This window comes from Diabrotica virgifera, chromosome 7 (genome assembly GCF_917563875.1).
Source record: "Diabrotica virgifera virgifera chromosome 7, PGI_DIABVI_V3a".
Lineage (NCBI taxonomy): Eukaryota > Metazoa > Arthropoda > Insecta > Coleoptera > Chrysomelidae > Diabrotica > Diabrotica virgifera.
In genome coordinates this window covers 1,775,327-1,789,800 of record NC_065449.1, presented here as the reverse complement: position 1 = coordinate 1,789,800, position 14,474 = coordinate 1,775,327, and the positions used below count along the sequence as shown (strand labels likewise).

General features: G+C 29.2%; 2 protein-coding genes across 6 annotated transcripts in view; one reads left to right on the top strand and one right to left on the bottom strand.

Annotated features, from left to right (window-relative positions):
* Nucleotides 1–14,474, bottom strand: part of LOC126888354 (tyrosine-protein kinase transmembrane receptor Ror-like) — a 206,367-nt gene that overhangs the window by 114,323 nt on the left and 77,570 nt on the right. The gene's annotated exons all lie outside the window — the stretch shown is intronic.
* Nucleotides 1–14,474, top strand: part of LOC126888355 (uncharacterized) — a 97,425-nt gene that overhangs the window by 51,625 nt on the left and 31,326 nt on the right. For 2 of the 4 annotated variants that reach the window (XM_050656530.1, XM_050656533.1), the window contains 3 exons: nucleotides 155–518; nucleotides 1,746–2,092; nucleotides 13,282–13,496. In XM_050656530.1, the coding sequence (XP_050512487.1) occupies nucleotides 155–518; nucleotides 1,746–2,092; nucleotides 13,282–13,496 (926 nt within the window). The remainder of the gene's footprint in view (nucleotides 1–154; nucleotides 519–1,745; nucleotides 2,093–13,281; nucleotides 13,497–14,474) is intronic. The other 2 variants (XM_050656532.1, XM_050656534.1) reach the window with 2 other exon arrangements.

Below are 14,474 nucleotides of genomic sequence, written 5' to 3'. Positions count from 1 at the left end.
TGCCGCACTATATTTTAAAGCAGAACTGTCAAAACCTTCAAACTGACCGTTGTACTATATTTCTTACCGCAATTATACTTAAGTTTTATTTAATATTTAATTTTACTAGCACATTAATCTGGGAAAATGGTATTGACTTAGTTGTTTATTTTAGGAGAGTTACAGTTCGTACAGCGAAGATGGCGAAGAAGTAGAAACTACCCAAAACATGAAAAACGTCCAACGAACAAATCTAAAAAATCTCCAAGATCAATTCGATCATCTATCCGTGGTAACAGAAGAAACAAGCGCTGAGAATTCAGATCTACACTCCAATAGAGCTTCACTAAACCAAGACCATTGGACCAATTGTGAAGATATCCTCAAACCAGATCAAAGTTACCCAGAGTTTAGATCCCTCGCTAAATCTCCAACTCTTCCAATGTCAGACAACGTTCCAGTCAACTTTTTCTCTCCTATACGATCATCAAAAAGCTACGACGGAATCAAAGAGCAGTGCGACGAAGTCATATACCCAGGTGAGATCTATATTATGTATACGATAGCACTAAAGGCTTTAGAGGCCCATGACTTTTTTTTGAGTGAATTTGATGGCCTTGGCCGAGCCTATTAGCCAGACATTTTGTTATTTTAAAAACAAACAAATTTGATTTTTCAATTAGAGGAATTTTTTCTGTATTTCTAACTCTAAATACATAACAAACTAACATTATTATCTACAATTATTATCTAAATAAAACTCTGTTTTGGTTGTTCATTTTTTTTGTAAATTTTTATTTTTTTTTGTATTTTTTTGTTGCATTTTTTTTATATTGTTAATTTGTTTTTTTTTATTATTTTTTTTATTGTTATTTTTTATAAATTGTTTTTTTTTTACTACGCATTAAAGACATAAAGACGTAAACCCGATTCATCCTCGTCGCGGAGGTTCACATCTTCTTAGTTTTTTTTTCTTTTCTCTTTTTTTGTTCTTTTCTTTTTTCAATTATAATATACAATAATTACTTAAATCTACAGGGTTTAAAACAAAATAACAACAAAACAAACATGTTTGTTTTGTTTTAACAAACATGCCTGCTTTGTTTTAACAAAATTTCTTAAATACAGGGTAAATACAAATAAATAAAATAGAAATAAATAAAATTTGGTAAATAAATAAAATTTCTTAAATACAGGCCCATGACTTAAAAATTCTTTCTTCGTTTTCACTTTTCTTTATGTACTGAGATCTGCTATGGATTGATATGTGATTTTTCTTCACTCCTTCCTGATCTTCATTTTTTTCTGTCCTTCTAGCCCCATTCTTTGCACATTTTTTTCGATCTCTTGCTTCCATCTATTTTCGGTCCTCCTTTTCCTTTTTTTGAGGCTATAGTGTAGTTTTCTCTCCTTTTTGGAGTCCTCATGTTCGGCATCTTTTCTAGGTAACTCTATTTTTGCCTGTTAAATCGTAAAGTGATTCATACCGGAATATGTTTTTGAATTGCGGAGCAATTTACAAAAGAGAAGGGGAACTAACCCTCTGTTATCGATTCTCACTACGCCTACGCTCAAGCACGAAACTGTGCAAAGAGTCGAAGATAGGGATATTCAACATGTTGTATTTCCGGTAATTTTACTCAGATCAATCTGAAATTTTTAGATAGTATTCTTGAAGTTATATACATTCATTTAAAATAATAAAAAAATAGAAAATTTTCAAACCATACTCCCCTAATTGATCCATTATTTTTCTTGAGTTTTAGGTGAAATTTACAATAACCAATTTAGGAATTCCACTGGGAGTATGTTGGATCCCACTGTTGAAATTAACAATGAAATAAATAATGAAAGCAACTATGTCAGCAACAGAATCGTTAAGACTAACGCTACGAATTTTTACCAAAATATGGTGTTAGTGGCAAAAACAGCATCGAGTCCAGAGATCCAAGTATCGGGATTAGAAAAATCGGCCACGGATTTACTGGTTAAATTAGACAATCAAAATTTTAATGATACGCCTCTTGTGTTCAGTAATACTCCAAGTCAAAGTACCTTCTCCAATGGGGGAAACTTGGAAGAGTTGTTGCAAGATATTGAATCAATATCTCAAGTAAGTAAAATACATATTAGTTTACAAATATTGAATACAAGTTTACTTCTCCTTTAATATAAACGCAATAGGGAACTTGCATAAAATTTTAAATTCGAAAAAAATGCTATAAATCTCAACAAAACATACTTAATTTAAGATATATCAAAGAAAAATAGTTATTTTCCTAACAAGTGCAGAAAGTCATACTTTTCCGCACGCGACTGCAGTTTGCCGAACGACGCGAAGCGGGAGTTCGGCAAGCAGTCGAGTGCGGAAAAGAGACTTTCTGCAAGAGTTAGGAACAATATTTTTTCTACGAGTCTTTAAAAAATGACCAAACCTTAATCAATTAATTTAATTAATATGAAACTACATACACAAATTAATTCTTTGACAAGGTTGTCAAAACCAAACTTTCAGCATAATTGGTTAGCATGACGACGATCTTGGTTTCCATGACGACGATTCAAAACCACTGCTATGCTTTTTCTCATGAGGATCTTTCAGTGCGTCACAGTTTTTCGATTTCTTTCTAACGCATTAAATTGCATGTGACAGAAAAAAAACGCACGTCGGTGATTACATTTCGTCGGTGACATTTATAACATTTATTCGGGTTGTCAATAGATGGCGCTATAATCGAAAAAAAAAATTACGAATTATATAATATATCTACGAATATAATCTGTTCAATTTATAAGACTATACAAATCAAAGAAAATACCATTTTATAAATGCAATAAACACAATTGATTTGATTTTATGCTAAATTGCAAATAAAATGTGGCAACTGTCAGATTTAACTAAAATGCCATGTCACTAAAATGTATATTATCACGGACTTACCTTTTTTTCTATCATTTGTGACGCACTGAAAAATTGTCATGAAAAAAAGAAGTATATTGTCTACTGATTTGACTTTCGAATATTATGTCAAAATAATTTTATTTCATCGAATTGTCGCGTTAATTTCATTAAAACAGGAACACAATAAGATACATTTGAAATAAAATAGTAAATAATATCTAAATATTAGCGTTGATTGAAATATTAATATACGTCCAATACCTCAATCAACGATATTAGTTTATTGCATGTATTATAATTATTTTAAGGCAATATTAAAATATCTAAACGCGTGCGGAAAAGTAAAACGCGTGCGGAAAGTAAAACTTTTTAAACTAAAACGCGTGCGCGAAAGTAGACATTTTTGCACGCTCGTAGAAAATAGCTATTTGTATAACAAGGGAGGAAAGTGCAACTTTTCCTCCCGAGAATGAAGTTTACATTGAATGAAGTAATCATTCAAGGGAGGAAAAGGCACTTTACTCCCATGTTATACATATGGTTTTTCCACCTTCGTCAAACTAATATAATAACAAGTCATTTTTCATTTTTACTTAATTTATTTATGTAACTAACCAACAAAATTTATTAAAACTAAAACTAACAAGAAGGTACAATATAACTGTCAACTGTCCAATTATTAATGTAAACATTGTTACATTAAAATAACAATTTACTATTTTTTACCATTCTGCAAAATACAGGGTGTTTTATAAATAAACGTTAAAATGTATAGATACTTACGTAATAGAAAATAGATATTGTACAGGGCGTCAATAAGTTATATTTCATGAATGAAATACCATGACGTCACTTTTACTTTTCCTCCCTAGGGAGGAAAAGTACAACTTTGCTCCCTACAATCAGGTCCGGAAAAGTATACTTTCGGTAGAGGTAGGTGGAAAAAGTAGTTTTTGTCTTTCGTTCGGCACCTAAAGACGATTAAAATCGAGAGAAAATTCAAATTATAGCAGCCAGCCCAAAACGCGCCCTCATTGGTCGTGATGCCATATCATTACAATATTTGAGGTCTGCGCCATTAGTTCATTACGTTTTGATATTCGTTTACTTGTTGTAGTCATTTTATGGTGTATCTCAGTTTTACAAATCTTTAGATAGTTGCTGTGAACTATTGTATTTCATAATATTTGAGTGTTTTTGTTAAGACAATTTTTTTTAAATGACCGAAGACAATTTTTCTAAAGGTAGTATGATAAGTTACCCATTATGAACATAAAACTTTATTATTATGATTAGTTTATTTTAATGTTATAGTAAAAACAGTTCCAGAAAAATATTGTATCATTCAATCTGTAATGTTCTTTTTGTTCAAAATCCACTTGATTTATGTAAAAAAAAAACGATCAAGCAGACAACAGACATTATACCCTATCCCACGAATATACGACTGTATTGGATTATTTCGACAACGAATATTTTATTGTGTAAAATATGAAGAACGAAAATAAATTGCAAATTACATTGCTGTTTATTGGAATAATAGTACATTTTTTCACGGTTTTTGCAGTAAAATTTAAAGAACCGCTTGGATTGACATGAAATTTGGCATATGCATAGCTAACATCTCAAAAAAAAAAGTGATATGGTGCCGATGTGTGCTTTTGCCCTGGGGGTGAGTTTCACCCCATCTCGGGGGTGAAAAAATATATTTCCAAGATAAGTCCAGAAATGGGTAATTTTAAGCAACTTTTGTTCTATAGAGATTTTGCACCAAATCAATACTTTTCGAGTTATTTATTATTATTATTATTATTATTATTATTATACAATAATATCGAGCCAAAGCAGAGCTTATATGGCTCAAAGTAAAAATAATTGTAGGTCTTAAACTAAATAATATAACATAAAACAAATTCTTACAAAATAAAAATTAAATTAAAGTAAATATTCAAAAGAATTGGTTTTCATAAAAGTTGTTACAACAATAGCAAATTAAAAAAGATACAAAAACTAGAAAGTAAGTATACCTAAAAATTACAAATTTTTTTTCTCATAAAAAAAACATAAAATATATCCTTATATTACATACATTATTATACATTTGCAAGTGAATATGTTCATTTTTCAACAAAATAACCACGTTTTTAGACGGTTTTTCGCAAATAAATCAAAATGTAGGCATTTTGTCGAAAAAAAAGAATGTGTGTGTACTTTGTACGCACGTAAGAAGTTATACTTCTACTACATATTATGTGACTTTTAAGACTATACCAAAAATTTAAAAAAATAAAAGAATAAAACGCACACAAACACATTGAAAAATGCCACAAAGAAAAAATGATTTCTGGACGATAATAATTGTTGGCAAAAATTTTAAATACGCATTTGCTGAAAAAAAAAATATATAACAAATATACTTACAATCATAATATGCATAAAAAAATAAAAAAATAAAACTTGCATCGGGAATTGAACCCTTGAATTTCGTGCCGCTTTGACTCGTAATCGAAGCGTAGACTCACTCGTCCAATCGCACATTATTTATCATGTGGAAAAATACGGTAACTGAACGTTTTACTGTTTGACAATTGTTTTGAAAATTATGTAGTTTAAATTTTGTGGAAGAAAATATAAAAATATAACAAAACAGTAAGAAAACAATATATTAGATGAAGATTGGTAGAACTTTTGTTGGTAATCAAATTAAGTATGTAAATCAAAGCATTACGTACCTACTAGATAAATAAATCTACGCCAAAAAATCATAATTTAAAAATAAAAATCGAACCTAATTTGGGATTTCTCTCTAAAATCCGCATTCTTGAGAAAATAAATGTATGTATTTCAACCTAATCCAAATGTATAATTACAATATGATTATAATAAAAACTAGGTACTTACCAAATTAGAATGAGTTTTCCTTGTCAAAAATAGTCCAAAAGTCCAAAAATATAGGTATATGAAAACTATTTAAAAAGGCAGTATAACTATTAACTAACTTTTGTTTGTTGTTTCTTTTCACACAAATTTTAAAACGCAACAACCATAAATAATCTAACTACAGCTGTGCCACAGCCACCATATTGAATAATTTTTGACATGTCATTTGAACATCCAATCAGAACAAAGTTATAATGCGCATGCGCCCGGTCGCTAGGTTTTCCCATATAAAAATTTACCCTCTATCGCCGGTAAAGAAGTATAACTTCAAAAAATTCTTACCAAAACTATAGGCTATAAAAAAGTGAAAAAACTGTGTATATATTAGGTCTCTATACCTAGCAAAAGCAGAATTATAGCTAATGAAAACTAGGTTCATATTCGAAAAATTCCAAATAGAATAATTCAAACTGAAATATCCGAATAATGAAGCATTCTTGGGGAAAACACATTACAACTTTTTTAAAGTGTTTAAAAAAAGCTTTATTTCTGTTTTTATAAAAAAAATTTCTAGCATTAAATGTAACCAAATTACGCTCAAAATAAAGTTGGTCCCTTTTGTTTTGGCAAAAAAAAATCAGAAAGATCACCCCCCAATTAGCATCTTAAATGCAATTAATCGTTATCGCTTCACAAGTTACTTTACTTATGTTGTGTTTATACTGTAAGTTTCATCGATTCAAAGTGCTTATTTTTGAAAAAAATTAGTTTTAAAGTAAAATTTTTTAAAATTTTAATTTTGAAAAAAATGCTTTTTTTCAATATAACTTAAAAATTGTTAGTATGTAATACTAAAAATCTTAAACAGAAAAAAAAGTCGGCTTTACTTTTCTGAATATTTTGTATTTTTTTGTTTTTCTGTAAGACAAAAATTGGTTAAGATTCGGTGTTTCTAAATTTGCATACACTCGTGATACGTGACTCGTTCAATTTCTTTTAACTACAGCTCTTTCAAAAATAAGGACTTTGAACCGATGAAACTTACAGATCATATTTATGATCAATACATACGCGAGTAAAAAACTTGTGAAGTGCTAACAATTAAGTTCATTTGAAATGCTAATTAGGGGGTAATTTTCCCGATTTCTTACCAAAAAAAAGGGACCAACTTTATTTTGAACGTAACTTGTTTACTTTTGGAGCTAAAAATTAAAAAAAAAAAACAAAAATTAGCCTTTTTTAAACACTTTAAAAAAGTTAAAATGATTTTTCCCCAAAAAAGCGTTTTGTTTTTTGGTTATGGCACGTTAAAATATTCGATTTGGAATTTGACGAATATGAACCTATTTTTCATTGGTTATAACTCTGCTTCTACTAGGTATAGTGACCTAATAATATACACCATATTTTTCACCTTTTTACGTGCTATATTTTTGATAAGAATTTTTTATTTCGACCAAATACTTACTTTTTGAGTTATTTGTGAAAAACCGTCCGAAAACGTGGTAATTTTGTAGAAAAATTAACATATTCACTCGCAAATAACTCGAAAAGTATTGACGTGATGAAAAAACTCTATAGAACAAAAGTTTCTTAGAATTAGTCATTTTATTCATTTCCGGACTTATTTCGAACATATATTTTTTCACCCCCAAGAGGGGGTGAAAACCACCCCCAGGGCAAAAGCACACATCGGCACAATATCACTTTTTTTCCTTGACTTGTTAGCTATGTGTATGCCAAATTTCATGTCAATCCAAGCGGTTCTTTAAAATTTAGAGGTTTTGCAATATTTTACCTTTAAAGAACGTACTAGAAATTGAACATTATTATATAATAAAACAAAAATGTGTAAGTTCCCTATTTCGTCATGAAACTCATTTTAATTTTTTGTAGCAGATTCTATCATATTTTCCGGTTATTTCTTGTTTGCAGAAACACTCCAATTAATTAAAAGATATCAAATACAAAGAAAATAAGGGGAGAATATAGAAAGAGTTTTTTGGAAATAAAATTAATTTTTTGTTATCGTAAAAGTTAAATATTTTTCTCACGTATAAGTCAAAGCCCAAAGAGAAAAAGTTTCGTCGGTTAAGGCACGAAAAAATGCCTGAGATTAGAATTTGTCTGACTTCTTGTGACTAAATTGGATCCAACCAAAGCAATTTAGAATTCTGTTGTTGTCGAGTTTCCCCGTTTTCAGGAATCCGTATTGCACTTTCCATTAATATTCTCTTAACAGTGAGTGGAAAGTGAAAACGTACAAAGTCTGGATAAATAATTTGCTTTGGAAATCTGTAATTAAATCTTTCGGAAATTCGATTAGAGTTCAAGCTCTGTAAAGAAACACTTTAAGTGTTCTCGGGTTTCAATTTAATATACAATGTATTATGTATTTGTTCCGGTACTTTATTTAATTTTCCATTTTCAAGTTAATTCGTCACTAACTAGGACATGAACTGAGGATGTTTTCTTTAATAATAATAATCTGAATTAGCAATCAGCGCTTGCGAAACGTGCAGCTTTAAAACTATAAGCGAGACACACAACAACTATACAGTGAGCACGTAAAGGTTGGAATAAATTCATTTTCTCGAGAATCGACAATTTAAAAAAAAAATCCGAAACAAGTCAATTTTTATTTTTAAATTACGACTTTTTGGCATATACAGGGTGCGCCAAACCTCTGGTTTTCTTTGATTACGGCTAAACTATGAGATATACAAAAAAATGATTATAACAAAACTAATGTGTATCAAAGAGGTCTATATTCTAAAATTATTTTCAATTATACAGGGTGAGTCAGAACGACGGTATGAACCAAAGTTGTATTTTTTTAAATGGAACACCCTATATATTAAATCATTTTTGAATATATTATTTAAAAATATGAAAAATTTGTAAAAGGTCTTATAGGTCTAAAGTTAATAATTTTCGAAATATTTACATTTTTATTGAGAAAATGGTAATATTTATAGGGTTGTGGATTATGTTTCCAAGGAAATAAAAATTTAGGTGATAGGTCAAAGTTTTTAAAATATAGTGTTATTTTTAAATAATTTAATATTTTTTACTTTTAGCCATAAAATATACAGTGTGATCACTATTTGCAAATACAAAATTTTCTCATTTTTTTAATGGGACACCCTGTATATTAGTTTTGCGTTTTGTAGTAAATATTACAACGTTTCTTTTGGTATAAGGTTGTATGTACCTAGCATGTTTCGTTTTGTAGATATTTAAAAAAAAACTATAGATTTTACGTTTTTGCGGATTTTTTATTTAAAAATTTTTTTGCAAAAAAAAAATTATAATCTGGTTTTAGAAACATACACTAAAATATAAAATATGAAAATAAAAACGTAATTAAAGATTAAAATAAATCGTATGCTAGTACAATTCAATTGAATTTAATAACTTTAAATTATTTTACAAAAAATATTTTACCATATTAATGAATGCATAAATTAGTTACTAAATTAAATAAACAACCAAATTTTAAATCAACCGTAGTAATTCTTCTACCGCAGCAACTTTCCTGTACCAAATTAATTGTTAGTTATATTGTATTTACGAGTAAGATCAGTTAATAACTTTTTAATTTACCTACATCTTAAGAACGTATAAAGTATGCTTTGAAACAAATGAACGTTATGGAAGTATATTAAGAAGTAAATAGTATCTATGTACCTACTCGTGTCACAAAAGCTGGTAATAATGTCTAATGGTTTCGCCCAAAACAAATGTCATATCCAAAAATTTTTCGGTTAAAAAATTAAAATTTAAAATATAAAAAATTGTTACAAAAATTTCAACTACAAAAGTATTACCAGCTTTTGTGACACCAGTAAATACTATTTATATTAATAAATAATTTGGCTGATACATTTAACATTCAGCTATTTTAAAGCATACTTTATAATAATTTTTATATTCTCAAGATGTATGATGTATGTAAGTAAATTTAAAAGGTAAATTAAAAGTTTAACTAAATACAATTTAACTAACAATTAATTTGGTACAGGAAAGTTGCTGTAGTAGAAAAATTACTACGGTTTTTTTTAGAATTTGGTTGTTTATTTAATTTAGTAACTAATTTATGCATTCATTAAAATGGTAAAATATTTTTTGTAAAATAATTTAAAGTTATTAAATTCAATTGAATTGTACTAGCAATTGTATTTATTTTAATCTTTAATTACGTTTTTATTTTCATATTTTATATTTTAGTGTATGTTTCTAAAACCAGATTATAATTATTTTTTTTGCAAAAAAATTTTTAAATAAAAAATCCGCAAAAACGTAAAATCTATAGTTTTTTTTAAAAATATCTACAAAACGAAACATGCTAGGTACATACAACCTTATACCAAAAGAAAGGTTGTAGTATTTACTACAAAGTGCAAAACTAATATACAGGGTGTCCCATTTAAAAAAAATGAGAAAATTTTGTATTTGCAAATAGTGAACACACTGTATATTTTATGGCTAAAAGTAAAAAATATTAAATTATTTAAAAATAACACTATATTTTAAAAATTTTGACCTACCACTTAAATTTTTATTTCTTTGGAAACATAATCCACAACCCTATAAATATTACCATTTTTTTCAATAAAAATGTAAATATTTCAAAAATTATTAACTTTAGGCATATAAGACCTTATACAAATTTTTCATATTTTTAAATAATATATTCAAAAATGATTTAATATACAGGGTGTTCCATTAAAAAAAATACAACTTCAGTTCATACCGTCGTTCTGACTCACCCTGTATAATCAAAAATAATTTTAGAATATGGACCTCTTTGATACACATTAGTTTTGTCATAAGCATTTTTTTGTATATCTCATAGTTTAGCCGTAATCAAAGAAGACCAGAGGTTTGGCGCACCCTGTATATCATACTAATGACGTCATCCATCTGGGCGTGATGACGTCATCGATGATTTAAATAGGAATAGGGGTCGTGTGATAGCTCATTTGAAAGGTAATTTAATTCTTGATTCAGTAATATAAACATTTACATAATTATGTATACAGGGTGTCTAAAAAAATTTTTTTAATTAAATTTATTGACAAAAAGAAGAATGCATGTAATTTATTTAGTCCAAAAAACATTTTACTGCTCTCAAAAAACAGAAAAAAATGTTTATTTGAAAAATAATCATTGCTTTTTCCTTAAATTAAATGTTCAAACTGTTAAGAGGGAGGTGGGTGGCGGCTTTAATATTGAATTTAAGCAAAAAAACGATATTTATTTGTCAAATAAACATTATTTCCTGTTTTCTGATAGCAGTAAAATGTATTTTGAGTTAAATAAATTACACACATTCTTCTTTTAATGTCAATAAATTTAATTAAAACAATTTTTTTTTTGGACACCCTATATAAATAGTTATGTTAATGTTTATATTACTGAATAGAGAATTGAAATACCTTTCAAATGAGGTATCACACGACCCCTTTTCTCATTTAAAAAAATTGTAGATGAGGTCATCACGCCCATATGGGTGTCGTCACTAGTATGATACATATGTCAAAAAGTCGCAATTTAAAAATAAAAATTGACCTGTTTCGGTATTTTTTTCCAAAATGGTCCATTCTCGAGAAAATGAATTTATTCCAACCTTTACGTACTCACTGTATATAAAATAAGCGAGAGCAGTATTATACCCTCGGAGATCACTGGGAAAATTTACACTCAAAATAACAAACTTCAGTTTGGCAACACTGTGTGAATGTTGATAGAAACATATCCCTTTTAAGATAAACAGAACTGTAATTTAGTGCAGACAAATTAATATATTTTTTTGCCAACAAAAATGAGATTTTTCAACCAAATAATGTTTCAAATATGATGTGCAAAATAATTTTTAATTGGGTTCTGTTAATGAGCTTGCTTTTTTGTCATTAAAGTAGAAAAATTTTTTAATTTAACTCATTAAATCATTATCGTCCAGTTATCGTCTTAATTATTTTAAGTAACTGTACAAATATCCGTCGACTAATTCTGAATGATTAATGGGTTGTTAAAATATTTTATCTGTAGCGGCTTATGGAATGTCTTAAAAATATCTAATTTCATTGATAAAATGCGCATATCCCACCGATCTTCGCTCCGATTCTAACTCTAAACTAATTAATGTGACGCACTGTGGTTCCAAATGCCGAAAACGTGGTCATGAACCTTTAAAAGCGTATATTGTTTATACAATTCGGAATTACTTTCGTTCTTAAGGGTTTTTGGCATCGCTGTTTACGAATCTGACATTATTTCTTTTGAAAAACAAAATGGAGGATCCAGCATGGCGGAAAGAAATTGAAAATATCAATCAAAACGAATTTTTTTTTCAAATTTGGTAGATTAAGGTCGCTGACTACAAATCTAACATTACTTTTTTTAAACAAAATGGCGGATCCTATATGGCTGAAAAAAATTCGAAAATTTTATTTTAAACGCATATTTGTTTAAAATTTAATATTAAAAGGGACATCTGAAATTGCTGATTACCAATGCATTTTCCTTATGAAGTACAATATTCAGAACCTATTACTTATGTACAACCGCCCATACATACTCAACAATCGCCAGAATCATGTAATATGCGTCATTTCCCACTTTTATATTCAAACAACTACCAACAATGCATAGGCAGTTATAGGCAGCTAAACCAAAGTGATTCTGTATCTTCTTACTATATATTTTAAGATTAATAAACATTTTTTGCAGAATTTTGCAGAATTCTGTACTTTCTGGATGGATCTTTACAAAAATTTTATTATTTCAAGTATATTTTCACTATTTATGCAATAACAAAATTAAGGCATTTATTGTTACAAAACCTTAAGTTAACTTACATCTTACATTACTACATACTTTCTTTTTCACTTTCTCTGCCAGTCGAAATAACCTCGGTCATGGCTCACTTGTTCCTGAGCTATGAACCAGAATACATCCAGTCTGATCCTTATACCCGCGTATTTCGACTCTACGATAGCATGAGAAAACAACTGTAAACATGAAAATCGCTGGAGATGGACTTTTGTTCGGTTCATGACCACGTTTTCAGCATTTGGAACCACTGTGTGACGTCCTGACTCGACTAATTCTAACTTAATATTTATTAACTCTAAAACTAATAAATGTGACGACCAGACTGGTCGAATTCTAGATTGATACTGTAAAACTAATAAAAGCGACACTCCGATTAGACGAATTCTAAAACGATATTTTTTTCACTAACACGCGAGAGTTGAAACTCTCAACAAAAGGGCTACTAAAATCCAGCTACTCTGGATCGCAAGTTGATACAGGGGACACCTTCGAAATTTCTATTGGTTAGGTAAAACCACCTTTTGAATGTTTTCTACCCGTGATTTCCTGGGTACAAATTTACTCAATATGTTTTATGACGATAGAAATTATTTTGCAACCAGTGGCGTAGCAACAATAATCGATTACTTTTAAGTTAAAATTATACACTCTTATTTTCTTAGCCTACTAAATTTTAACAGGAAATTTTGAAGATATCAAATTTGCAGAAAGCTGCTCGCCATCCTCCAGCAGAATACGGATATCCAGAAGATAGTTATTATAGACAAGGAGAAAACCTCCAAATCTACAATGGGAAGGAACCGGACGACAGAGCTTTCAAGAGTGAACTGAATGTTGTCTTGGTGCCTAAGCCGATGCCTTTGATAGGGTTAGACAAGTACAAGAACGTTCAAAGGTAATTCCATTTTTTCTATAGCTTTCGTATTGTTTTACGAGAAGTTAAAGTACAATAACTGTAACAATAAAACTCCAACTAACGTTGTTTTAGCTTTACCTAGCTCTAGTCTCAAGTGTAGGTGGGTCTTATCTTAATTGCAAAAGTGAAAAGTGAGTTTTGGCAGGGACAAATAAAAGAGAATATTAACTGATCATATTTATTACATATTAAAAAGGAAATGGAATTTTGATATTAATAAAAATGATAACACAACCTGTCTAAAGCTTTACAAAATTGTCAAAATAATACGTATGGCATTATTGTTGCAAATATTGTTGGATTTCTGTTGCAGCTGAATGTAGTTAGTGTAGTTGTCGGCTTCAGAAACTGCTTGGAATGTGGTTAAATGTGTGCAGCTTTGAGTTCTTCATAGTAGTGGCCATCCTACTTCAGCTGATTATTACTTGTGATACCACATAGTTCGGTGGACAATAAAAACCAAAAAGGTGGAAAAGAAAACACAAGATTAGATTCAACGATATAAAATGAATTTATGGACTAAAACTCAGTTTAAATATATGAAAGATATACACAAAATGATTCCCTTATTTTGTATTGAAGTAAAACTTGATATGAAGGATCAAAGTACCCACAAGTTACGTATCGACAAATAATTTAATATACCTACTGGACCAAGAGCTACGTCGGGAAAACAGTGATTTTAAGACACTTGGTTTTTTAATATATTATTCCCTATGCTTCCTTGAACACTTTACCGGCCATCAGGCTACTGAGACAGGTTGCGTTCATTACTGCGCAGCGCACCTGTACAGGTAAATATATCGAATTTAAAATTATTTTAAGACGAAATTTTTTTTTGCCATTACTTGTAAAACATTTTTAGAAATATGAAATATAATTGCCAGACATTTCTGTGGTTGCTAAATATGCGCCAGACGCTATTTTTTATAAATAATAATTGAAAAATTTAAATCA